Raw genomic sequence first — 27,860 nt, forward strand, 5'->3', positions numbered from 1 at the left:
AATACAGGAAGACGATATTGTGCATAACCTCTAAAAACTAAAACTTTAGTTAATTTGCACATCTTCTGAAGCTGAGAATTTTAAGTTAATATACTGCTGTATTTTCTTTTGTAAAATACCACAAAAATGCTGTGTTATACATTAGGTATCAGGTTGTGGAAAGTAAACATGGGAAAATGTTTTCTATATGTGTACAGTGTCAACCAAAGAGAAAGCTAGCGTGTAACTAGGCCGGGTAATTTTAAGCTTAGATTAATGAAGAATACATTACCTGCTCTCCAAGTGAGCAGTTATTTGATGCAGTTAGGAAATTGACTCCCCTGACTTCAGTTGCATTTCTGCAATAGAAGTCTAATATGAATGTTATTTTTCTGTTTTTCATTCAAATATTATGAGTCAATATTTGGGGGGAAAAAAAGATCCAGTTTATAAATAGCTGAGAGATGAAATGTAGAGATAAATGTTATTATAAATGCAAATTACAAAACTAATATATTAAAGCTCAAATTCAAATATTCAATTAAAGTAAGTAGCAGCCACATAATTACTAAACTAAAAGTAATCTTTCAAGAGGAGATTTAAGATTTTCATGCGATTTGTTTGAAACAGAAATTACTATATTGGAAAATCTAAATTGGTGTTATGTAACTGTTCAATAATTAAAGTATTTTCTCATGTAGCTGTATGCACATGCATATATGTATTCATATTTATAAATGGTTAATAGATATGGCATGTGAATGAAAAAAACCCCTATAAATTTCAAAAATTTATTTGGGACTCACCTACAGAGCCTTAGAAACATCTTTTAAGTGCAGTGGGTTTTTATAAGCAAAATTCTTGCTTGATTTTGTGTTATGTTATTATTATCAGGACTGCTGCTTACATAAAAAGTCTAAAAGTTATATATTAACTTAAAGAATATTTCAAAAATTATAGTCTTCATTGAAAGGTTCAGAAAGTGGCACTCTTTGCCTGCCTTGTGTACTGCCTGAAAGTATTAGTATTCATTAAAATAACCTTCACTTTATGGTAGCTTCAGAGCTGTAAACAGTCATGTTAGATTCTGAAAAACACACGTCCTGAGAAGAAAAGAAATGTCTGTCTTTGCAAAATAATTTGTCGAATTGAAGATTATTGTTTTTCATCATGGTGACCCTGACCTTGCTGGCTGGGTGCATATACAGATTAAGATGAATGCAGTTATTCCTTGGCTGAGGTCTGCCTCTCTCAGGGCACATTCTTCCTAATGACATGATTGATAGGCAGTCCCAAATCCAGAAAGGAAGTCATTAATCATAGTGCTGCCTGAATCCAATCATCTGCTTCACCTGCACAGTAACGGGCAGTAAAGGATACAATTTGGGCGCTGGCACTGATACATTACTTTGTCAGAGGTTCTTAGCTTTTTCAATGTTAGTCACTAAGAATTTTGACAAGAAATTCAGGTTGTATCTGTACGTGGCATCAAATATCAGCCTTAAGTGTGCTTTAATTTAAAGATCAATTTCTTTGAAGCTTTTCTGTAAAGTACACCATAATAACAGAGTATCACTTCCAGTCAGCAAAGAACAAAATTATAGTTTATATTTTGAAACTATTTGCTCTGTAGGACATTCTGAAACTGCATGTGGAAGCAATATCAACATTAATGTCCAGCAGCTGTGCAGCATTTCAGACAGCCTGTAGGTCAAACAGCAACTTTCAGAAGTACTGACTTTGTAACCATGTCACACTTTCAACAGTAAACTGCAAGCACAGTAGTTTTGTTTTCAGGTTTTTGGGTTTTTTTTGCTGTTTTGTTTTTTGTTTTACTTTGAAAACAATACAATATTGATTTTGCTTTTAATTGAGAATGCTTCTTTGGTTTATTTTAACTTAATCCAATAGTGTCTGTAGGAACGACAATATATTCTTGTTAATCTTTTGAGTTCCTGACACATACATGTCAAATACCTGTGTTGCTTTGAGGAATATTTTAGTACTTTTTCTTTCTTTATCAGTAACAATACTGAGATAGTAACTTGTGTTTGTGTGTGGAGAGCAGTCTGACAATGATCAGAGATTTGAATGCACAATTGTGGAGGCATTTGGGAATGTCACCTTCAGATTTTCCTTGGTAGAGGTTTCACACAAATACAAAGAAAACAAGTAACAGTACAGGGCAAAAAAATGCAAAAAGTGGCAAATAGGTACCTTTTAAATGGTAAACAACATACCAGTGGAAAGAAAAATACTTCAATTTAAAACTTCTAACCTATACTTAGAGTAATGGCTACTTTTCTGACATGTTAATTAGGCTTTAATATGTGCTGTGATGGGCATAGAAAAATGCACAAGAGATAGAATGTAAATGCCATTTCTAGTAGCAGAGATACTTCTGTAGGGGAAACGAAAATATTTGCTACTTCCATATCCTTAAAGAGTGTGTTCATCTTTCTGATTAAGATGATAAAAATTAGTATAATAATGTTATTTAGCAAGTATTATGTGAGAGATATATGTACAACAACATTTATGCAAGTCAAGTACTTCCAGGTTTTTCTGAGCATGTAGTTCTAGCTGAGTTTGTGTTAATATTTTGCTTTTTAGAAATTTAACTTAAGACTGTATCTTTCCTATATTCTAGTGCCTCAGTCACAGTTAAAGGTGCAACGCTAGAGGAAGGAAGCACTGCACTTGGATTCACTGAGCATAATATAAACATGATGGTCCTGGATATCTGCCGCAAACCAGGTGGTAGCGAATACCTGAGGCAAATTTATCACATCATCCGGCTCAATGAGGTAGGGAAACGGCCTTTTCACAGAGCAATTAGGTGTGTACTGGCCTGGGGCAGCGTCTGCTGGCAGCTAGGGGTTAGTCAAGGAGGTAATAATAGTTCTTAGAGTCAATATAGAATCCTATATTGTATTTTAATAGAATCCATTCCGTTTAGGCTTTTGTGCATTTCTACAGAAAAGATTATTTTATAGGAAACACTGTAGATTTTATTTAGATACTTAGACAGTAGTATGGCTCATAAACTTCCTTCAGTTTCATGTTGTAGACCATAGATACATTTTGGAATCTGAGCACAGTAAAAAAAAAAAATTTAAAAATCAACGAAGGCTGTTGAAGAATTGACTGAAAAAATGTAAAATTACATGTGGTTAATTAACTCTCCTGATTTAAACAAACAAACATACAACCCCTGTGGCTGTACTGAGGAAGTAAATGCATCCATATGAAATCTTACTCAATTTAGACAATTCTGTTCATCTAAAGTGCTCTTAAAATTACGAGAAACAAATTCAGATTTACGGAATTTTGGCAATGTAAAAGAATTACCGCATTATTTCTAAGGCTGTTCTAAATTGACCCAAATTGCCAAAAGCATTCTGATTTTATTCACTTAAACATAGGTTTGTTTAAATTGTACAATAACACAGTTCTACACAACTTTATTAAGAAAGTTCTGTTTATTAGCTTTAATTACTAAATTCCCTGAATGCGTAAGAAGGTGCTGTTAAAATCATGGCAAGTATACGGAAGTGTTTACAATAAAATACAAAATAATACAAATATAGGCAGAGGCCAGGATTTTGCTTTTTAAAAAATTGGTAGCAAAAAACCCCGACTAGGCAGCTATGTCTGTAGGAAGACCATAGAGTGCACCTTGGGACTAACACTGTGCTTCTGAAAATCAGATCCAACTGTTTAGTTCCTAAGTACAGGCTTAAAAGCAACCTTTATGAATCTGTCTTTGGAAGCATTAGAAGCAATGTAAGCATATATGTAGAGATGGCAACCTAACATTAGTACAGTACTGAATCTTTTCAGGTTTCATCTCAAACAATTAACTGGTTTGGGAAGTGAAATGAAAATTATTACTGTAATAAACAAAACCTTTTCACCTGGAGCACATTCAGGATTACTCTTAGGTATAAAGGAGTGAGGAAAAGACCACCAAAAATAGCATTTAGTCCGGTAGTTAGCACAGTTACCTAGGGGACAGCATATGCAGGCTCAAATTTTTTACTTTGTGGTTTAGACCAGGGAATTGAATCTGCATCTCCCATATCTGAACTAGCTCCCCAAACCTCCATAACATTAGCTATCAGCATGGAACTCCTTCTTTTTCCCGTTGGAGTTGTTTGCCTTGTAGAAATTGCAGTAAAAATGCATTCTGTAACTTTCAGGGTCAAAAATAGAATCATACTCTAGTTGAAGGAATAGAATGCACATGCTGGGTTTTGGAGACCCTGATCCAAGATCTGACTCCTGTGAGTATTTGGTTATTTATACAAAGTGGAACAGCTCCAATAGGAGGTACAAGGCTGAGAGAATTAGCTGGAAGAGGAACTTCAGCCTGACTTTCCACATCCCAGGTGTCTCTCCTTGAATTTCTGCAGCTAGTAGGACCTTTTTTAAAAATAGAACATTTCTCAGTGGAAAAAACTGTATTGTTTTAAAAAAGAAGAAGAAAAGAGATCCTGACCAGCTTGACTCAGAAGGATGTAACTGTATTACTTTCAATTGCCTTTGAAACCATTACAAAACATTTTAATGTTTAGCATGGTATTATGATAATGCACTTTTCAGTAGTATTTTTCAAAATCTAAATTACATTTAATGTGCATGCCTATGAAGAAATAGATTTGATTGTATATTCAAAGGTCTGTCCTTTTGTTTAAAGGCTCCTTGGAATGTCAAGGGATTGTGTTCTTAAAATTAGTTTAGAGATCTTTATGCTACACTGCTTAGTAATCATATGTAACTAGAGAACAAAATTAGGAGACAGAAAATTGTTGTTCTCAGTGATGTTGCTTAGGAAAGCCGGTGGAAAGGGATATGGATTATTGGAAACTGTATTTGAAAATAGAGATATGATTTTACAAAAATTTGTAATAGATACTGTAGTACTCAAAAGAGCTTACAGTCCTTCATGCGTTTGCCAAAAATAATAATAATTTAAAAAAATTTTTTTTAGTAATGCCAACAAAAGAGATAACTCTTCTGAGCTGTCAGGCTCAATAATATTCTGTATACTTGGTTTGATGCCCAGTCAGTGTAGTGAGGATGTAGTTCACATGTGTACAGATGTGATTATATATTTTCACATTTTTGAAACATGACCCTTTCAGAGCCTACAATATTTACTATACTAAAGGAGATCTTAACATAATATATATGCCACTGTTGAATAAATCTCTTCATCAAAACCAAATCCACAGTATTTTATTAAAGACAGACAAACACCTTTACTGACGTCAGCTGTATACCACTTGAATTTTTCAAACCCCGGCAAGCAGGTGTTACAAAAATTGGTGAAAAACTCCTTCCTAACACCACTGTAGCATTAAGAAGCAGGCATTCTTTATTACAGCACTGTATGCAGGAGGGGATATTTCCACCAAAATTATGCATGTCAAGTGCAGAGAAGATCCTGCTTATATACTATATTTTACTTACATATTCTTTGATTTTCCCAGAATAAACATACATATGATAATAATTTCCTGGAGACCAGTAACATGTTCCCCCCCCCCCCCCCCCAGTCTTTGCACATGCGTTCTTCTGTCCCAGGGGTCCCTCTGGTGGTCTCCGCTGGTCCCAGACCCCCAAAGTTACCCGTTCAATGAGCTGGTGCTGCTTTCCAAATACGGAGCAGAGATGGTGTACCAAGGCGGGTTCATTATTTTGTTGGCGATTAAGATGATCCTAGAATAAGTATTGTGCCATTCTGTAGAGTACTGGTTTTGCAAAATAAGTATTGTATTTCCTCACCAGCTGAGCAAGTAGTTCTTCATTTGGCAACACATGGACAGCTATTTCCGGTATTGCTACTGAGAAAGCAACACAGTCTGCTTCTGCTGGCTGCATTATATCCAAAGGGCTGGGTTGCTTTAGTGCTGTCTACAGGTTTTGTAAAAATGTGTACATGGAAGGCCGTACATTTACAAAAATTTGGTAGATGTATAGAAATAACTTTTAAATAACTTCCTTCACTGTGGCTCTAAAATCTTTGTTGTGGCATAAGGTAATGAATGAATGAATGGAGAATAAAAATCCAGATATTCTTAAAAGCTGAGAAAAAACTAGCCAAGAGAGGGCATGTTTTCACAGTTGGTTTGTGATGTTGTTTTAAGGAAAAAAAGCTCAACTTATTTTTCTTTTTTTGATTGGTTGGGGTTTTTTCCATACACTAAGACAATTTTGTGATTCTCTTGGTCAGACATGACATTTGGCTGCAACCAGCAGAGAGACAGTCCTTCCCTTTCTCTTGTCCTGGTGCTTTTCCACTCCTAGCCCCCCCCCCCCCCCCTTTTTTTACTAGTACTAGAAATCATTTCGCTTCTTTACCTGGATGATTTTTTTTTTCTTCTCGCTGGTTTCACAACATATCCTAATGCCAACACAAGAGAGAAACAGCTACAGTCAGTGTGGACTGAAAGTGAACTTGTGCCTTTTAGGTCAGGGTGTAGTTGGGTAAGTTTAAATAGATGATGAAACTCTTCTTTCAGAAAGACCTACTGAGAGGCACAGGATGCCTTGGCAGGTAGTTTGCATGTTATTTCATCTCAGTAGTTCTGCAAGTAAGAGAAGCATTTGCATCCACCCGTCTTAATGCCTCACCTTGAGTATTTGCTCAATGTTATGGACTTCATTTTAATAACAATAAACTGTTTAATCACAGTAGTCTTTACAGCAAATAGATGTGTAAGTGTTTCATTATCTAGTTCTTCATGAAATGGTTCTTTTAATCAAAACACTTCATTGGCCTGCAATGATGATTTATTTACGTAGTAGTTGAAGAAGTGAAAACAGAAAAGATTGTGTCCAAAATAATCATGCATCTGTTATAGTACAGTTTCTAAAATGGCAATGCAAATCATCATCTACTTCTAGTCCTTGAACGCTTAAACAGCTGAAAATAGCTTTTGTAAGGAAATTTAATCCACAAACACCAGAGGTTTATGTCCAGAAAGGAGACAGAGGAGTCCTGTTGCTTTGTTCGAATAAAGGGAGAGGCCATGGGGCATTCCCCTGGGGTCTCTCAAGTTTTTGGAGGGCGCAGCCTCCTATTTATCCTTATTTCCCAATTGCATTTCCCTCTCTCTTTCCCCATTGGCTGAGGTACTTGAAAGGTACAGACTTCCCGAAATGCCTAATACCTAAGGTTCCCTTCTAATGTATAACCCCCCTCTTTATTTTAGTTCTTATGGAATTTATGGTTCTTCCCATTGTTTCTTTCATCTCTCAAGATCCAATTTCATTTATCAGCACACCTATAGTTTATTTGTAAAGACAAATCTCTTTCTTTCCATTCATCAATCAGTGGAAATCCTTCCCATTTTTTATCTCTCAGTACTAGTTTTATCTTTCAGCAGGCCCACAGCTTGTTTGTAAAGACAAGTCCCTCATTCTTTTCACTTTGAAGAGTGGGAGAATATTTATTTCATGTGTTTAAATAACTGTTTAGAACGTGTTCATCAAAGAATTGATTTATAGTCATATAGTAATTGTTGAATGTTTTCCAAAATGTTTAATTCGAAAGACATAAAAAACATTTGTTTTTCATTTCTACATATACCTAACACATATGTGTATATGTTCTCATTTATTTTATATATATATAATTTGACAACAATTTCAAAACAATAGTTTAGTTTGTTCTGTTTTGCTTCAGTTGGGTGCATGTTTTTGGAGGTTATTTCTTGTTTTTTATGAAATAGTAATATTCTTAAAAAGTTATCTATTTTTTAAGAGATTGTTTATTCCCCACTTATTAAAAGGAACTTCTGTCAAGCAGTCTGTAAACTTATGCTTGAAATGTAGGCAAATTTCACTTAGAAAGCTAGGTGGCCTGTACTAATGTGTGGTTGCTTTTTCTTTCAAAAGGAGTATTTGAAAGAGCAGCTGTTGTGTGAGAACTTTTCTGAAGATGGTGTTACCTCGAGTCAATGCCTGCCTTTGACGCTGAAGGACAGAGAAGAGCAGCTTGACTTCAACCCTTTCCAGGTCTACAGACAATCTTGTGCAACAGTATTCAATCAGGTTTGTGAAAATCTGAGATCTTGGTTGTGGTATCATTTTTACTTCTTGGTCTTATTATGATCATGATAGTGACAAGGACTGAATGTATGAAAATGGACTTAATTACATGTGCTCACATATTTTATGAAGCAGAAAGGAATATTATTCCTTGGGAATCTAATGAGGGTACCCTCTACAATATCACGGTGTTCAAAAAGACATTACCATTATTTCTTTTACCGGAATTATTGCATGGAAGAGCAGTTTGCATTTACTTATACTTTCTGTGTTCAGTATACTGAAGGAAAGTCCATAGTAGAAATGACATTTATTACATCTCCAATAGTACATAAGGTTAGTCTTAGTCCTTTGAAAAATCATGTCAGAGCTCTTTAAGTTCACATTTAGAATCTTCCTGATGGGTCTTTCACAGAAATGTTGAACAGTTAAGTAAAAAATGCTCTGGAAATACAAAGATTTTACAGAAAAGTGAGACTAAACAGGGGTAAAACACACGCACACACACACATACAAAAACCCCTAACATCCATTTCTCTGTTTTTCTAAATCATGCTTGTAATATGTAAAGGATTATAATTTACTTACAGAATTTAGTTTTCTGATAATGGAGCAGTTAAAGAAAAGAAATCTGGTTGCCTAAATCTCTGCTTGGAGCACCCCATGACCAGCTCATTACACAAAATGCTAAATAGTTTCTGATATCACTTTGATACTTAAAAAATCTTATGTCATCATTTCTCATATATTCTTAATACATCATCAGTGCTTTTGATTCCAGCCTTCGATTCAGATATTTGAAAAGAAATGGTATTACAGTGACATGAAATTCACTTAACAGACTTGTGTAGAAATGCATCCTTTTTCAGTGCAGCTCTGCTTATTCACTCTCCTAGCCCAGTAGGAATTGGTCTATTTCATCAGTTATATCGCTGTAAAATAGATTTGTTTTTCTTACTTGTTTAATGAATGCTTAATCATTGTCATGTTGCAATGAAAGTGTTAATATACTGAAAAAGGAGACAAATACCAATTCCGCAGGTCTTGTCACTCCAGAGAAACATGCTTTGTAGAATCCATGAATCAATAAAATCATAGAATAGCTTGAGTTGGAAGGGACTTTCCAATCAAGAGTCACAGAACCACAGAATGGGTGAGATTGGAAGGGACCACAGTGGGTCATCTGGTCCAACCTCTCTGCTCAATCAGGGTCATCCCAGAGCACATGGGCAGAGAATTGCATCCAGATGGTTCTGGAATATCTCCGGTGAGGGAGACTCCACAGCCTCTCTGGGCAGTATGTTCTGGTGCTTGGTCACCCAGGCAGTAAAGAAGTTCTTCCTCATATGCAGCCCAGAAAGTACTGTGGGCTGCATCAAAAGAAGCATGACCAGCAAGTCAAGGAAGTTGATTCTGCCCATCTGCTCCATTCTGGTGAGTCCCCACCTGTAGTGCTGCATCCAGCTCTGGGGTCCCAGCACAGGAAGGACATGGACCTGTTGGAACAAGTCCAGAGGAGGGACACCTAAATCACTAGAGGGATGGAGCACTTCTCCCATGAAGAAAGGCTAAGAGAATCACAGTTGTGCAGCCTGGAAAAGAGATGGCTTTGGGGTGACCTAGTTGCAGCCCTGCAGTACTTGAAGGAGGCTTACAAGAAAGGTCAAGTGTGGATACAATATTGCTGTTAGCAAGAATTTTTCCTGCTCTTTTCTAAGTCCTTGAGGGACTTTTCTCTCTCACAGAAGATATTCGCAGAATTTTGTAAACCATGAACACCTGCAACCTTGGAAAAGCCTTGTTTATAGTACAGTAGAAAAATATTTTGACAATGGATGTTTTAGGATTTTAACCAGTCACCTCAAGGGGTGGCTGATCCTTTGTCCAATTAGACTATGAAGAAAAGGTCTATAAAAGAGTTTGTAAAATAATTAAATAAATCAAGCTTGTTGCACAATTCCTGCCCGCTGGATCTTCTCTCCTCCTCCCTGCGGCTGTGGGATAGAGTATAATTTCTACGGTAATATTTACTGCATTAATAGTCAAGAGGGACTTTGCAAAAGATTATTTTTAGTGAACATTCTATGTATTCTGTGTGGGTATATGTAAAAATCATTGTACATCATTTACTCTTTATGTTGCATTTAGTGGTAATAGCTCAGTGTAGTTACTGTGCCAGATGTATGTTGAGCTCTGGGGGCTGGAAATGGCAGGAGCCCCAGGCAAGAGGCCATGAACTGGCCTCATATCTTTGCACAACAAAGTGCCTGTGGCACCAGCCAGGTGACTACACGTTCAGAGACAGGGCAGGAGCCGATGACTCAGCTGGAAGACACCAGACTATGGAGCACTTAGACTGTGAGAGGGTGTAACAGCCTGTGTAGGAGCTTGAGCTGTTACTCTGTCATTGCATCGTGATAAAATTTCTTTAAGCTACCAGACATCTGAGACTCTCCTATGGGAAACCTTGTCTGACTGCATGGGAGTGGTGTGTGCAGGGAGTCAGGCGGGGAACCCATCAACTTAATTTGCTTGGTGCGAAGGGGCCTCAGTCCCACCTGTTAAAGTCTCTTGGTGGTGAGAGTGTGACTGCCAGAGTGCTCCTGAATGGCCATACAGGAAAGTTTTCTTCTAAAGTTTTGCTAATTTTTTCCCATTCATGTAAAATTTAGCAAGGTCCTTGATCATAGTTTCTATGAATTTTACTGCTCCTGAAATCTGGACCACTGAACTGCTATTTTAAGATCAACTAGCATTTTTGTTGATGCTAGGTAAATTTCTTACCTTTCAACTGTCCGGTTCACTAGCTGATTCTAGGAATTGTGTAATTTCTGTTAACAATTTAGCCACTTCATTCTTACATTCTTGCAAAAGTCTTAAACAATCACCATCTGGTCCTAATAACTTGTGGCTCTTGATTCTGTCTGTTTGTCCTGATACCTCAATCTGTGCTAGTGCCACTGCTCCTCTGTTATCTAGTGAGCTTAAGTCTAGGGTATGCAACAGTATCAATCAATGCTAGAAAGAAATTATTTCCCGTTCCTGAAGTGGCTTTTTTTCAAACTAATCCTTTACTTTTTCACAGAATTGATCAGTCTGTGGAATTTTGTGAGTCAGAAATTTTATCTGGTATATTTAAAAAATCTCCTCTTTGTTTTCATGACTGTTGCTACTGACTGTTTAGCTTCCCTGTTTATCCCTCTTGATTTTACAAGTACTTCCTCCACATGCATTCATCTATTTTTAATTCAGTGTGGAGTGTAGAATAGTATCCTGTTTTCTGCCATGTTCTTCTTGTACGGTTCACTTAGTCAAACCTTTTCCCCTTATTTCTGGTTTATCAGACGTTTGCTTATTCTTATTCATTCACTTTCCACTTTCACAGTATTTTGTATTTTCTTTTTACCCTTATTTCCTTTTCATACTCTGTATTTCAGCTTTGTTTTTCTACTTTACTTAAACATGCATGCCAAAGATGAGGGTTAGGGAGTAAATTAAGTAAGGAGAAGGAAAGTGATAAAATACAGATGGAAGGAATAGGAGGGTTTGCACTGATTCTGCTCTCCCAGATGAAACAAGTGCTGTCTCTAAGAAGAAAAAGATGCACTCCAAGTTGAACTTTACTGTTATTTAGGTTTATTTCCATTGTTTTGACTTGCTTAAACTTTTTTTTTTAACCTACTCAGTGCTCTTTTAGTGTTACAACAACAACTTTGTATTTATTTCCTACCAAGAAGGTTGAATTATAGTCACTATTTGGCCACTGCTGACAATGAAACGGAATGTTATGCAACAGGATTTACTGTTTTGTAAACATAAGAATGTTGTGCGTGGTCTTTTGCCTGCCCACTATTATTGTAGATTGCTTTTATTTATTAAATAAGTGATATGGAGCTATATTTGTTTATATTTCTGGATTTAATGCTGTTTATAATAACCATCTGGTGACTAGAGTGCCTTAAAAAACAATCGACAACTAAACCTTCACTCCAATTATGATACAGGTTACACCTTGAATTCCAGCTATAGCAGATTTTTCATTACAAACTTTTTGCTGACAGCAGAAAATGCAAATTGCTGTTACATAAAAAGTTACCAACTAATTTGCTTTTCAGACGAGTCGAGCTCTCAGACAAAGTAGTTGATCAGAATGCCATCAACAGTTGTAAAAATAATGGTTTAAAAAACTGATTTATCTTTTTATAAATAGTGGCTATGTCCCTAATTAATTAATTAATTAATTAATTGCTGTCTTATTGGAATAAAAACCTTCTTCTGTGGACATGATTGATATCATCTTTCTAAGTCCTCATTCTAGACCCCCCTCCTTGGTTAGTATATCACAGCTGGAGCCTTAATGTACTGGTCATATTAATGCTGATTAATAACTAACTAGCTTCTTGCCATGTATCAACAGTCAGCCATTACTGAATGGAACTGGGATTGGTCAAGCTTGCTGCCAGGTTATTTGGGACTGAATCAGATGGCCTTCAGGGTGCTGCTGACACACAGGTAAGGGGATTTTGGCAAATAATCACATTTTCCTTTTGTATTTTTGACTTTGTAATAGTGAATTCACAAAGATTTTACTGGTGCAATTTATAAAATGAACTTTGCATTTCTTTTTAAATACCCAATTTTAAAATGGAGCAACTTTTTTTCTGTTGTATTTGATCCATACTCAGATAGCTTCCAGTTCCTGTTTTGAAGAGTATAATTTGTTCTTTCTGTCTGAAAAGTATATGAATATATGTTGATATTGCACTTAGTAATGCTTTGGAAAAAAATTAGTAACTTTCGCAAACCTATTCTGCTCTGGGAAGTTTCAGCACAGAATTAAGCAATGTTTACTCAAGTTGCAAAGTATCTTAAATTCAGTTGTGGGCATGCCAAGAGTAGCAAGAAATAGAAAGTGTTTCCTTAATAGATCTTAATTAATAAAACTTATTTTAATATTTTATTGCCTTTTTACTTGTAAAATGTAACTGCTTAATTTTTAGGCAGGACTGATTAGCTATCTAGAAATTAGAGTGACAATTTCAAAAGTGTGTGAATTTGCATGTCAAAAATTTTTGGGTTTTGTATCCCATTTTCTCAATTTATCACTAGCAGTTAGTCTTAAACATTTAATTCTTCCTTCATTTCATATACAAAATATTTGTACAGTCTATTTCTGGTTTTCTGTCTTAATTGTGATAAGATTACTTCTTTCCCTACCCAAATTGTTCTTTTACAAAAGTTTAATTACACAAAAAGTCATACCAACAAAGGTTTGTTGTTCAGTTGTCTTCTCAATGTCCTCTGCTACCCGTTACCAGACAGACTGTGAAACTGCGCAGACTTTTGGTGTTAAATGCCAGAGACAATACAGTACTAATTTTCTTTTTTTAATAGTTTTCCTGTTGATTGTTATCTCATGTCCTTCATTAAAAATGAAGTAGTTTGTCCTTTTAAAAGAGTCTGTCATAGAAACTCTTAGACTCAAACTGGTTCTTGAACTTCTCTTCATGTTATTGTCATCAATATGAGCCAAAGGGAGCAGAAGACTGCTGTGATTTGCTGAGGAAACATACTGTATGGACATTTCATATTCACTGTTCTCTTGAAACTAATTTTATTTTTCTTTTGATCTCTTTATAGACATTATAAAGAAGTCATGTGTATGCCTCCTCTGTCCTTCTCTGTATTTCACACCCATGTTATATCATCTATTACTTTTTATTTAATAAATTCCCTAATTGTTGTCATCTTTCCTCATTTGAAAATGTCTTCATTCATTGCCCTTCTGCATGGTAAGGAAATTCTCATCTAGAAATGACATCATGCAAGCCATTAATAATTAGCTCATGGATTTATTATTTCAGCCTCTCTACAGACCAACAAATCATTTAGATCCACTGTGATCATAAAGTAGAATAGCTAATCCAGTATCTGACATAGCAACCAGCATCTTCAACACAGCTTGACTTTATGTAATTTTATCTTTAGCATAGCTAAAGTGTGTCTGCTCATACTTTCCAGCTGACTAGGACAATTCTAGCTGTTCTTGTGGTTACTCAAGCAAGCTTTGCAGTAAGACTTAGGTGAGCCCTATCTTTAGGTGATTCTTCTTGCTCCTTCCTAGAACTGCCTAAATTTCCGCCTTTCTTGTGCTCCAGACTTAACATTCAAGCTGAATGAGTGTGTGATTATTTTGACATCCCATTTATGATGGACCTATTCTGTTTCTACTGTCTCCCTCCTGAGACGAATTAAACAACACCACGGGCAGTACTTGAACTGTCAGAACCATCCGTTTATAAAGTGGAGTGCCAAAATATTTTAATTACTTCTTTCTTTGACACATGCTAAAGCTTTCCGTGAACAGTTATGTCTGTGCAGGCAAAAATATTTTTACCAGTTCACAGTGATGTTGGAAAGATATTTATTTCCTTTTTTTCATATTTCAAGAGAAAATACTGTCAGTTGCTTATGAATTAAAAAAGCATGGTCTTTCTTTTGAGAAAAAAAAAGTGAAAATGCTTAGGGGACTCATTTACAAGGGAAATGCTCCCCTAACCTAGTTAATGACTGAGTTAGGTGAGAGGGTGTTTTGAGAGCATTGTCCCAGAGCCAGCAAGTGTTAGGTAAATTAATTGGTTGGTGGTTAGGGGAAAGTAAAAGACTTTTAGGACTGGTTAAAAAGGAAATGAATTGTTGTCTACTACTCATTGCTGGCTTCACACAATGATGGGAATCTAACCATGCATTCCTGTGATCCTCAAAGTAAAAGTGTCTAGGAAATTTTTCAAATTAAAGATGTGGATGGTTATAGGGCCCCAGAATTCTCTCACTGAGTCCCTCAAGGGGGCTTACACAGGTTTATTTATGTACCCTGAGTTAGGTGCAAGTTGTTAACTGGCAAACTTGAGAAAATCAGGGAACCTTAGAAAAACTTTAAAGCAACATTGAATCAACATAAAGCATTTGACAAGGCATTAAATAATGCAAGCTCTAGGCCCATTCAATTTAACAAACTTCAACCCATATGATTTTAATTTACTCAGACTTCAAGAAGAAGGAATTAGAAGAAGGGGAAAGAGAGAAAGAGAGAAAGAAAGAGAGAAAGAAAGAAAGAGAGAAAGAAAGAAGGAAAGAAGGAAAGAAGAGATATGATAAAGAACAAATATAGTTACCACTGTGGTTCCGGCAATGTTTCTGCTAATATGGGTGGTAGGTTCAAGAAGTGAGCTTGCCTCGTGCTTGGCTTGAGTACGCTTTGGCTTTCCTGGGCCCTTCCCCCAGGTGGGATGTCTGGTCTGGTAGCTACTCTGGGGCTGGCTTAGGGGCTCCAGGGGCAGGTATGGAACATTGCCTCCACCGTGCCACTGGGGGCTGGGATCCAGGCTTTAGGGGGTGGGGTGGATGGAGCAATGCACCACCTCCCAAGTCTTGCCCCTTTCCCTACGTGCATCTGAAATGTTTCAGGCCATCAATTCTCCTCACAATGTTAATGATACTATTTTATTACAAGGTTATATAATATAGATGCCATCAGGAAAAGGTAATACAGTTGAGCAGCAAAGAGTAACATAGGAAACTTAATGTTCACAGTTCACCTTTAGAACCTATAAAAAAGTTTTCCCTATGGGAAAGAAACAGATATATAATGGATTCCTTCTCTTTCTAGTTTTACTTCTGATTTTTGTTTTCATATCTATCTAGAAATAATATGCATGTGTATATATTATATATATAGTTCGAGCTGCAAGAATATAAGTTTAAACATATCTCTCAATTATACTTGAAACAGTATCTTTTAATAATAAGACCATTAACATTCAACTAACTTATGAACTTGATTTACACGAGTTTTATAAAATGTCTTGCATACTTACACAGATGCATGCTGCTTTTTCAAGTCTTGGACTCACTTGTACATCCTTAGCTACTCCAATAACAAATGGGGGTTCCTTACCTCTAATGCATATATTAAAACAAGAAGAGCCATAATTATTTAATTACCTGTATCTCAACTTTTAATTAGTGTCCTGCTCATAAAGTTACAATTGCTTTTGTCTGGCCAAATCAGCATGTTGAAACTGTGTAAGAAGTACTTAGCAGTAGGCAAAAAGCTGGTGTGTTATCAATATTGAAATACAGTTTCAGAGCTCAGTGCCGTGCATTATCATTCGTGTTTATGTACTCTCCTTTATGTATAAGTTAAATTTATGATCATTTATTTTTAGAGAAGTATCTCGGCAACTTCTACATGGTTAGAAGATACTATTATTTTGCTGGGCATAGAGATGTGACCTGCCTTCTGCAGTTGTACAGGACTTCCAGGTGCGCTGAATACATTACAATAATGTAAAGATATTCCTATCACTATAAAGATGAGAAAAAAATAGACATTTTTGTAATATCTGAAGGCATTATCCAATATTGCAGTAATTTGCAGTTCTGAGGAGGAATGGCTGGGATTCTCTTCTCTATACTTAGGGAAGTTTCATGGAGCACTGGTGTCTGTGCAGGGACAAGTAGTGATGTAGGATGAATGATGTAGATCCTGCTACAGGAGCACCCTGGGAGCTATAGGAACAGACAGAGAAGAACTCATGACTGGCAAAGCCAACAACAGTCAGAACCTTCAGAACAGAAAGCTTAAGAACTTAATAACTGAGAGGGAAATGGAAATGTGGGTTTTTTCCATAAATGCGTCAGGAGAGAAACAGTAACAAGTTTGAAAAACCGAAGAAATTAAAACTAGTATTTGTTCAAGTGGATAAGAAATGCTATAAAAAATGTCTTGACTCAAAATTAGAGTATTATTTCCAACAGATAAGCCAGTGTAGCTCAAGAAGAACTTTCCAGAAGATGTTTGTACAGTGAAGTGAGCTTAAATAGTTTTAAGTTGGAAGAGGATAGACCAAGTATCTAGTCAAGTTTTGGTCATGTGTACTTTTGTTAGATATTCTGAACTGCCCAGCAGTTTCTGAAAGCAAGTAGAAAACATGGAGATCTTTATATAGTTTAAAGAAACTGTAAAAACTGAGTAAGTTTGTTTTTTACTAAAACTGGATAAAATATGTAGGCTTTCTAGTAGGCTTTGTTGCTACAGCTACAAGTCAACTATTAGTGATGATTGGTGAAGGGCTAGGGTGCCATTAATACTGCAGTAATCACCACCTGCTTGATGTTACTATAACTGATGTCCTTATAATGCATATGAGAACATTTGCTGCAAAATATATAGAAAGTCTCAGATGCCATGGACTACAGATTTTTTCATAACATAGTCTGGACTGCATTCTTTCTGATGAACTACTGGGCTGTTTAGAAGTGAGTCTGCTTTTTGAGTAGGTGAAAACTATGATTAGCAGCACAGTGCTGTCCTAAGATTGAGAAAATCTTTTACCTAGTGTCTCTTTTTTAAAAATCCTTTCAACTGTACTGCCTTTTGCAAATTCATTTGTTAGTATAGGTGTGGCATTTGTTCCCCATATTAGGGCTAGGTGATAAAATTACATGTTTTGACTTTGATTAAGCTTAATAAAACTGAAGTCAAAAAATCTTGTTTAGAATTCTGAATGATTGCAGGGCAAAATTTGCATAGCTCTTGTATATTCTAGTGAATACACAGACACCATCTGTTGAGAATGATAGCCATATGGTGAACTATTTATAGAAAATGTTTATATTCATTGTGTTGTTGATTATCTAGATATCCAGAAAACGCTCTTTTAAAATCTAGTTTATCAACACATGGAAAAAATTTATTATGTGGTTTTGAAACTGAAAAGAATGCCAGCAAACTGCATGTGTTTTGTTGTCTGTGAAAGACTCTTTATAAAACTTTACAAAAGCCTAAATCTGAGAAATAAGTGAAAAAACCCTCCAGGGTGTTAAAAGGTAGGAAGTTCTCTAACAATTTTCTTTATGAAAGAAACAAGTGATGGAAGAGCAGTTACTGACATGATGCCAAGACAGAGAGCTTATCTCCATGTCAGAGGACAGCAGTCTTATGTCTAGTGTACTTCTAGATATGTTAGTCTGTCTTCTAAACTGCAGATGCTCCCAGACCTTTTGTACCCAAATTTGCTGGATATTGGAAATTCATATTGATGCTACAGCTACAAGTCAACTGTTAATGATGGTTGGTGAAGAGCTAGGGTGCCATTAATATTGCACTAATCATCTCCTCCTTGGTGTTACTATAATTGATGCCCTTATCATGCATATGAGAACAGGCTTTCTGAAAGGCATGGGAGGCTATGAAAGGCAGTATCTCATTGCTCCTGTATCAGAAGAAGCAGGTGAAAGGTATTAATCCATTATTATACATCTCTTGGTTAGTCACAAAGTCAGGTTTAGACCCTGGTGCTGGATGTTCCAGAAAAAAGCCAATGGGATTTTGTGGAAAATCTCACTTTGACCTTTCTGGGTAAGCAAGGATCTTGTTCCGTAAATGAGTTGGTCAATAACAAGGTGTATGTCACATCTGTCACCATAAGGATTATCCTTCCTCTGCTTATCCTCTTCTGACATAGCTAATCAAACCGTACTGTGACCTTAAAAAATCTGTCAGAAGTAGGCTTAGTTCCCTGCCTGGCACTTTTAAAGCACTGGTGGCAGAGCATACATCAGTAAGCAAAAGGGAACAGTATTACATACTGTTTGACTGCCACTCCAGCCCCTATCATGTATACAGTTACAGCATGAATTTTACAAGTAAATGAGGTTAAAGATGAAGCTCCCCATATGCAGTACACTTTTCTGATTGTTATCAGTCTCTCCTGCAGATATATTGATGAATCACATGAATAAAACAATATTCTCTGATGACAATCTCCAACAGAAAGTGCTAAAAACATAAGGATTGCCATATCCCAGTTAACCTTAGTTAATACAAGCTACTTTTTAATACTTGGAAGCCCTTTATGATGAGGCCTTTGCCAGCCTTGCAATATGAAAGCATTTACTTACCAGCTCTCCTTTAATTAACAACTTTAAAATTGCTTAAATAAGGTTTCATGCTAATTTGATGCTTTTTTTGTCTCTCAAACCTGGCCCCTAAAAAAAGTGAAAATAAAACCAAATGGAAAAGAAGGAAGTATTGCTGGTACATCTTTTTGAATTCAGAATTGTAGTAAACAGCATGTTTGCTAGGGCAGAGGCCTGTGATCCAAACCTCTTTCTTCTAATAATGTCTCACAGTATCTTGGTTCCCCATTTAAATTAGGTCACATTTGTCCACAATTTTATGTACTTTGATGTGCTTTTGTCTTGGTTTTGGAATGGTACTCCACAATTTAGTGTTCCCACCGAGACTCTCCAAACCACTGCTGCTTGCTTGCTCTCCCTTTCCCCTTCCCTACCCCACGGTGCTATGGAGAGAATTGGAGGCATGAAATATAAAGATGATAGGTTGAGACAAGAGTAATTTACTGGAAACAGCACTGAAAGAAGAAAACAAGTAGTAACAGCAACAATACTAATGACAGAGGGTACAAGAAAGAGGTGAACAATTCACATGGAAGCCCCCTGGCAATGGATAGTACCCAACTGCTCCCTCCACTACGCTACATTGACCCAGAAGAGGGTCCTTTCCCCATCCCCAGAAAAATTACATAAGGTGGTATAGAGTAACCTCCAGGTCTCAGCCATGCCCCCTCCTGGCTACTGCAAAAATTAACTCTGTCCTGCCTGGAACTAAGACAGCTTTGATGGGAATACTGCTAGGTATATGCAATGTATTGTGTTAATATTGTATTTGAGTATTTATTGGTAGGATTCATTGGTTTCTTTTAAAGTATGTATCTTTTCTTCCTAACTAGGTATTTTAGTGTGCTACAAACTTACTCAGAAGTGTGGCACTCCAACATTTTTATCATAATCTAATTAACTTCGTGATTGCTATCCTGTGACTTGGCTGGCTTTTCTTAAAAACAGGTATTTCCTTTCATCTGCAAATAATTTGCGCTCCTTTCAACTCTGTCTCAAATCTTGTTCTCACTAGGGATTCTTAAGTGGAGATACTCATGTTTGTTTTTCTTATCTGTTCTTTTCTTTTTCCTCTTTCAGACCCCTATTGATCCAAGTTTTCATTCTTAATAGATACATGGTTATATAGTAATTGTAAGTGTAATGTGTAATTGATAAATGTGTAAATGTGAATTAATTCATTCAAAGTACTGACTACCCTAATTGTACACAGTAGCGTAGCTACTTGTCTTATCTATAGACTTTCTTGCTACACCTGCAAGGAAGGAGGCTGCAGGACACAAGCTGACAAGCTAAAAGTCTGTCTTGTCCATCAAGGCATTGTTTCTTCCTTTTGCTGCTTTTAGATAAGGGATTTTTCATCAAAGTTATAGTAATACAGAGTAATTCAATTTCCATACAGGGATCTCAATTTCTTTGCAAGCTGTAATGAGCTGAGACATGCAAGTCCCCTGGAAGGTAGGGGAAGTGTTAATATCAGAGTTAAACAGATGGAAATTCTGGTTGTAAAAGTCACTTTTGAGGTTTCTCCTACACTGCAAAATCAGTCTGTAGCAAAGCAAAGAGTAGAACCTAGCTCTTTTGACTAAATTTAAGATATGAAGCAACCATGTATTAGCTGATCTGTGGTGGCTGTTGCTATGCACAGTTCCTTTGTGGCAGCAAAGGGGAGGTGACTCAGCTTAAGTGAGACTTTAACGCTTATCTAATTTGAATTATCTTGCATTCGTTTTAGGGAGTGGTAGTCCTGGTAGTTTTCCTATGAAGAAGATGCTATATGCTTTCTCTTGACCTTGAAACATTCACTGTTGCAACCACAAAACAAGTATTGAGGACTGGTGGTGGCTACAGTGCAAATCCCAGACCTTTGTCGCTGTAACTACAAAGTTGTCTCGTAGAGCTACGGCTTTCCCAAAGTTACTGACTTCTCAGGTAGCTTTCCTGGATGAACTTCCTCTGTCCTGCCAGGCTGACCCTGCTTAAGAAAGAATGACAAGTCGCAAAGATCTTTTTGCTTCTTCCCCAAGTCCAGTTGCTAATGTCAAACTGACCTCAAAAGTTTTACAACTGTGATGCAGATACAGCAAGTTGGTCAGTTTTGCATGAAATCTTAACAGGTTTTGTGAAGGAAGTTTAAAATCTGCCTAGACACTGTGATTTGGGGGTTTCTGATGCTGACTGATGATTCAACCCAGAAAAACATTTTGATTGGAATTTTTCTTCCCCTCTTAACTTCTTTCTAGGGTCTAACAACAAAATTTAGTCTTAGTGAAAAGTGGGAAACCATTATACATCCTGCCTCATATACCAAAGAGGGAATTAAGAATTGTCATTCTAATAGTTGACACTGTAAAATGTCATTGAAGAAAGCTTTTTCATGTTAGTCTTTAGAGTGACAGGTTATGACAAAACTGCATTCATGTTGCTTGAATACATCTTTTGTCTAGTTTTACATGCTTTTTGACTTGTCTAGAAAATGACATATTGAGGTTTTCATTAGCCTTAACCAGGTGTGATTTTCTTTATGGAAGATACCTTGGTAGGACCACAGCTGAAGGCGAGTAAACCAGTGAAGCTTAGAAATGCCACAGCCCTTCTTCAGATGGTAGCGGAGAATTGAAAGACTCATTAATCAACAGCCAAGTCACAGATGTGATGGCTTTCCTGCAATAGCCAACAGACTGTGAAAGTCACATCCAACATGCTAAACTGTTAAACAAGGCACATCTATAAACATTCTTAAACTTTTGTCTTTCCATTTTACTTGAAAAACACAACCCTTCATTATTGATTTCTTTTTTTTTAAACAAAAATACTTGTTTTCCAAGGAATACTATTTCGTTTCGGAAACAAAAGTAAAAACTGACAATGTTTTCACCCTTTACTCATTTTAATACCACAACACATTCATTTAAATGGAAGCACAGTTTTGGTTGTAATGATTAAAGAGTTTTAATATTTTAAATTTTTGTACACAGAAAATGTGCACAGAAGTTTTCACAGAAAAAAATTAGTACAGGGATTTTCTGCATATAAATGACTGGCTATTTTCTCCATGATTTTCCAGTACTTCCCCCAACTACAAAAATTATCTGGAACAAAGGTTCAATTATGCTGTAGTGCTGCAGTGTAGACAATCATAAAATGTTTAAAGTGAAATTACTTAGAAGATTTTATTAGTTAAGCAACCTGCACAGGACTTTTCACCTGCACTGATGGGAAAAACCCATAATAAGAAGCCAAAGAATGAAATCTCCATACAATTTTTCCACATAATGCTTCCTCAAACTCTCTGGATCCCCTGGAATGAAGGAGAGTCTAGTCAGAGGTCTTATACCTCCCCAACAATTTTTTTCCCTCAGATTATCTTTAAATTGATATATTCCCTGTGGATAAAAATTAATTTTACTCTGTCAAAGAGCAGTGAGTATAAATTTGTTAGAATTTTTATATATGCTAATTCCTTGATCTCCCTAATTTTCATATTTTTCCAAAAATAAATTGTTCAGTATAATAAAAATTATTCTTTAAAATCTGAGGAAGATGAAAACAGTTTCCCACTGTCATCTGGGATGAGTAATTTCTTAATAGCCGTAGTCTGATACTATGTTTTCCTATTTAGAACATCTGTCTTACTTTTGATCTTCATATCCAGAAATTAATTTTCAATCCATATTCTTCACTTTTCTTTATTGCCAGGATTTCCAGTTGCAAAGTTATTTTGGTCTTATGCCATTTAAGTCAATTGAACTGTATGTAAGTATAGAGCCTGCTGGCTCAGTAACACTGTGGTGCATGCAGAAGACAAGGAAATTATGCTGCATTTATTGCAGTCATAAGGTCTTATAATAGTGGTATATCAAAAGTCATAACTGCTTTGCCTTTACAAGGTTCTGTAAACAGATATTTGAATATACTTCTCCTTAAGTTGTATTTGTAACTGATTTTTTCTATTTACTCGAATGTAGTGCTTCTGCTTGTTACTGGAGGGCTTGTTAAGGCATATACAACTATTGTGTTGTTGTTTTAGAAAGAACAGTTGTTATTTCACTTTCACAGCAGTTATTTTGCATTTTAAAGAGATTTCACTTTGGGATCAGGGACTCTTTTAGTTATGTTTCACATTTGACCATAAGTTATTGCCTATATTTTTGCTCATTAGCTTTCCGTTGTTGCTTTAACTCAGTAATTAAACACTTCTGTAAAAAGACCCACCCTCTAAAATAATACAGAAATTATCCTTTTGATTGTACTAATAAAGAGTGTGATAACTGAATTTAAATACTACCAAACTCTTCCCACAAAAATGTTAATGAAATTATATCGGTCAATAAATATAGTCAATAAAATAACTGTAATGATTTCTCTTGGGATAATTACATGGGTAATTTAACAGCACATTTGGATAAAAACTGAGAGCATTTATGTGATACATAGTTAAACCTCTGTAAATGGTATATAGAAAATAAAAGGTTTTCTTGCCTTTCAATTAAAATGAAATATTTAAAAATATGTGGTAGCTCTTTAACAGTAAATTTATTTTCCATTTCTGTCTTATTTTGACATTGCATTATTTATCGCTTCATATGGAGTCACTGTCCAATCATGCAGTAGAAGCTCTGGACTTTATAGTCTCTAAGTGAATGCAGAGACAATTCGGTATTCTTTTCATATCTCAGTGGAAAATGGTTGTTGCATAAGAAAATTTGATAGAGTGGTTTCAGAATTTTAGCATTAAAAATAAATGTTCATTGGTCTCTCTCTATCTACACTTCAGTGCCATATTGTCATAGTTCAGGGTGACCTATGGGATTCATATACTATGAAGTTATGCTCACAGGTCATTGTACAGCCTCATGGCTAAGCCACAGTGTTTGGATGTTAACTGGTCTGAGTTAACCAGCTTCAGGCTATATCTGAGCAAGAAAAATTCAGAGAATTTCATCTGATGGAGAGTACTGCTTTTTTCTGTTACCTTTTCACCAGGAAAGGTATGAGCCCAGAACAAAGTTTGTGTGATGAGGCTTTCATAGTGTTTTCACTATTGGTAAAAATTTTTTATAGAACATCTTAAAAGACCATTCTTTAGTTCACAGCAACATAAAGGAGTTGCTTTAATACTTTTAGAAGTATGTGTTGTCAGTTTGTTGTTTTCTTATTGATATTTATTTCAGTGAGGATTGAGCTTCCTTTGCAGAAACTGTCCTCCTTAACCATGATATTTTAATTTTTCCATCAATTTATGGCATTTCCTAGTGTGGTTTTTTTTTTCAGTTTGTTAAGTTTAGTTTTCTGATTTTAATCTACCTGTGCTGTCACATGCTGAATTTTTTTTTACATGGAGTTTAATGACTGATTAATCTTTTTATTCCATACTAAGACATAATCCTGAATCTGCTCATTCATATCCTTAATGAGTTGTCTCTGTGAATTCAGTACAATAACTTAAATTCAACCTGTTAGACTAGATTGCTTGCAGTTTTGTGGCATGAGAAGAGGACTACTTAGAATTAACAGTGTTTCTTTGGCCTGTATTTCTCATGTATTTGGTTACGTGTCTGTAATCTGCAAAGAATAATGTGCTTGTGCCAGTACATGGTCTGTCTTGTCCATATAGGTACACTGAAAACACAGGGTACTGAAATATTAATTAAAATTTGAATGGTAGCTTTTGCGGGGACCTACTAGGTATTCTAATGATGCAGAAATCTTTTGGTGTAAAATAATGTAATAGTGAACTATACCATTAGAATGTTCACTAAATCTAGTCCATGCCAAGAGCAGTTTTGAGAGATTATTTTTTCCAATGTGATTCAGTTATGATTTATTAGAAATTTTTCATGAATGTCAGCAACACATGCTACATATGTGTTCATATGAGGACAAACATATGTCCAAACAATATACTGTGTTACTTGTTTTGGAACAGTAGTGTGTTTAACTGAATATTTACCGTGATGCAGTAAAGTAGAATTTAAAGAAGTGATGCTCTATATCTCAAGTAATATACATTTAATCTTTGGTTACTGTATCATCTCTTGGTTTCAAATAAAAATTTTTAGAACAAGAGGAGTTTAAATGCACTACTTCTTCCCACTGGGCTAAGAAATAACAAAGTTATGGTTTCACAAAGTTGATGTCAATTACTCCTGCAGTTCCTGTAATAACTAAATTAGAATGAGGTTTTCCTACTGCAGTGAAATAGCTAAGGAAGAAGGATAAAGAAAGCAAGATAATTTTTCTGTTCCTTATAATACTTTTTTCATAGTTTATTGAAATGATAAATAATAGGACTGAAGCATGTAGAACAAGCTTTGGCATAACTGAATTAATTTTAAAAGAGCTGGGTTCTTACAGGGAGTGTGCACCCTGTGAACTGAGTGTTTTTTTTCTTTAATAAAATTTTCTCAGCATCCGATAATGACATAAAAATAATGCTTTTAAATCTTCTGAAGCAGACTTGTCAAGTTCTCAGTGGCATCTTGTAATTGTGAAAACTAAAGAGTATGTTTTAACTCTCCTTGGATACGCATCTACATCAGGTTCTTCTCATGCTTATTCTTCTCCATAGTTTTAAATGCGTGGGAGAATTTGATCAGTGTCCTTTTTATATTCAAAATGAGTCAGCTTCTGTCTCAAAAGTGTCTTATTGTCATGATGTCACTGCATCTCAAGATTTGTGACCTTTTGCTCCATATGGATTCATGGTAGACCTTGTGTTTTTGCAAACTAGATTGCTTTTGTTCCCTTGCTAGGGGGTATCAAAGGCTTTCTGACTAAAGTTTTACATGCTGGTAGGTTTGCAAATAAATAAATAAATAAAATAAAATTAGTATACTAAAAGTACCCAACAGTAACTGAAAACACCCAACAAAGAAACAAACTTAAAGTTTATGTATAATAAGGACCGCCAGATGTCGCAAAGGCATCGTTGATGAAGTGGGTTTTTATCCAAAATGTGGCACTTATATGAGGAACAGTAGTATTGTGTTGGAGAGTTGCAGAGGCCATAACAGGTCAGTGAAATGTCCTTCAAACATTTGATTTTTACATTTGAGAATAGGCCAAGATGAAAAGATAACCACATATCTGACATTGACATTACTACCATTTAGACAACCGATGCAATTGCCTTATTCAATGGGCTCAATCAGATCTTTATTGCTTTGAAACCTACATCACAGATTTAATTTTGGTGGGGTTATTTCTTATAAAAAATTAAAGTTCTGAACATTACCAGATCACAAACTTCTAAGTGTAAAATTACTATGGTGTATATATAAAGTTTTATTTTCTCCTTGTTCTTTTAAAATGTCAAATACTATTAAAAACATTACCCAGAATAACAAGTAGAATTGAAAGAATTTGAACTGAGTTGAACACCATGCATAAATCAGAGTAAAACAAGTCAAACTTAGACATAAGTATTTGATGATTGATTTTTTATTGACACAGAATGAGTATGATAGTGGATAAAGTGATTTTCCATATTGAGAGAAAATACAGTGTTTTTCAACATGTCTTCAAGTATGAATGTAAGCCCTGTCAAAAAAAATGAGTAACACATAATACCTTTTAAAAGGTAAATTAACATAAGTATATCACTTAGTTTGTGGTTCAGATTTTACTATTGAAAAATGTTGGTTTTATTCCTAATGTCATAAATTTTACATTTAAAAGATAATGTTATTACCTTTGTTAGATCCTGAAAATGCTTAATTTTTTCTGAGTTTAGAGAATTTAGAGTGTATTTAGAAGAAGAAGTGCCAGTGCAGAAAATTAAGTCCAAAATGTGCAGATCTTAGTCAAATACCTAGTAATTTTAAGTACTTGAAATACATAATTCAACAAGTAAGCTGCTGTATGCTTGTGTTTAATGGGCTCTGCCTGAGTGTGCAGAGGCTGTCAAGATAAAATATGGAACATGCATCATTCTAATTTAATTATGATTATTCTTAAAAAATAAAATAAAAGTGTATCTATGTCGTTTTGTTTTGTATGTGGAAATATGCAATTTTTATTGCTAAGATTGAATTTGATTTTGTTTTGTATGATTCTTGCTGATTTCTCTGTTGCTTGGGCACATAGACCACAAACACATGATACAGAAGTATAAAAATCATGTTGATTCAAATGCTGAAAATTTTCAAAATGTTTATTTAATTTATATTGAGTACGTGTATATATATATATATATACACACTTCACTTACATTTCTGCTTTTACATGTTATACATAAAGAAGTAAATTAGTTATATAGTTCTGCCTGTATGTATTTTCGTAATTATTATTAAACAAGTTAAATACGTCCTGGACTTTCCTCCTACTTCAAAGGAAATGCTTGTTGAGAACTGATTTGTGAAAACAAGCACATCTTCAGCTCTGGTTATGGTTTTCATGACTTCTTTCTATTGTAATTGTGATGTCAGTGGAGGTCTGAACTTAACAGGCAATTCCTAACTTAATAAACATAGTTTCTCAGTATTCCATAGATACCAAACTCTTTAACTCTACCTTTGAAGTCTTTGTGTGACAGTGGAGGCTTTCTTAAGGCCCTGGGTTTTTAAATGCAAACAGATTTATGTATGTGTTTGTGTACTCTGCTTATCAGTTACATACATATGGAATACTTTCATCTTGTTTTAAGACTTTATGTATATTTAACCTTTAGTTTAACTATCAGGTTGTAAGATTTCCATAAAAAATAGATGAGCTTTGAACTTACTGAATGTTATTGGTGTAGCACAATCAATCACTTCTAAGGTTAACGAGAACATACGGTTTATTTTTAATAGTTACACTGGTAAAATTATTTAGCATACAAAAGGATTTTGTATCCT

The 27,860-nt window shown here is 35.5% G+C and overlaps 1 protein-coding gene across 7 annotated transcripts in view; it reads left to right on the forward strand.

Annotated features, from left to right (window-relative positions):
- KIAA0825 (KIAA0825 ortholog) overlaps positions 1-27,860 on the forward strand; it is a 252,870-nt gene that overhangs the window by 131,885 nt on the left and 93,125 nt on the right. For 6 of the 7 annotated variants that reach the window (XR_011147825.1, XR_011147826.1, XM_069002262.1 and 3 more), the window contains 3 exons: positions 2,630-2,786; positions 7,885-8,040; positions 12,455-12,549. Coding sequence is in view for 4 of the 7 variants with exons in the window: in XM_069002262.1 (XP_068858363.1) it covers positions 2,630-2,786; positions 7,885-8,040; positions 12,455-12,549 (408 nt within the window). In the remaining 3 variants the exon portion in view is untranslated. Of the gene's footprint in view, positions 1-2,629; positions 2,787-7,884; positions 8,041-12,454; positions 12,550-16,265; positions 16,363-19,853; positions 19,942-27,860 lie in introns of those variants that run through there. The other variant, XR_011147827.1, reaches the window with a different exon arrangement.

This window comes from Aphelocoma coerulescens (genome assembly GCF_041296385.1).
Source record: "Aphelocoma coerulescens isolate FSJ_1873_10779 chromosome Z unlocalized genomic scaffold, UR_Acoe_1.0 ChrZ, whole genome shotgun sequence".
NCBI classification, from domain to species: domain Eukaryota; kingdom Metazoa; phylum Chordata; class Aves; order Passeriformes; family Corvidae; genus Aphelocoma; species Aphelocoma coerulescens.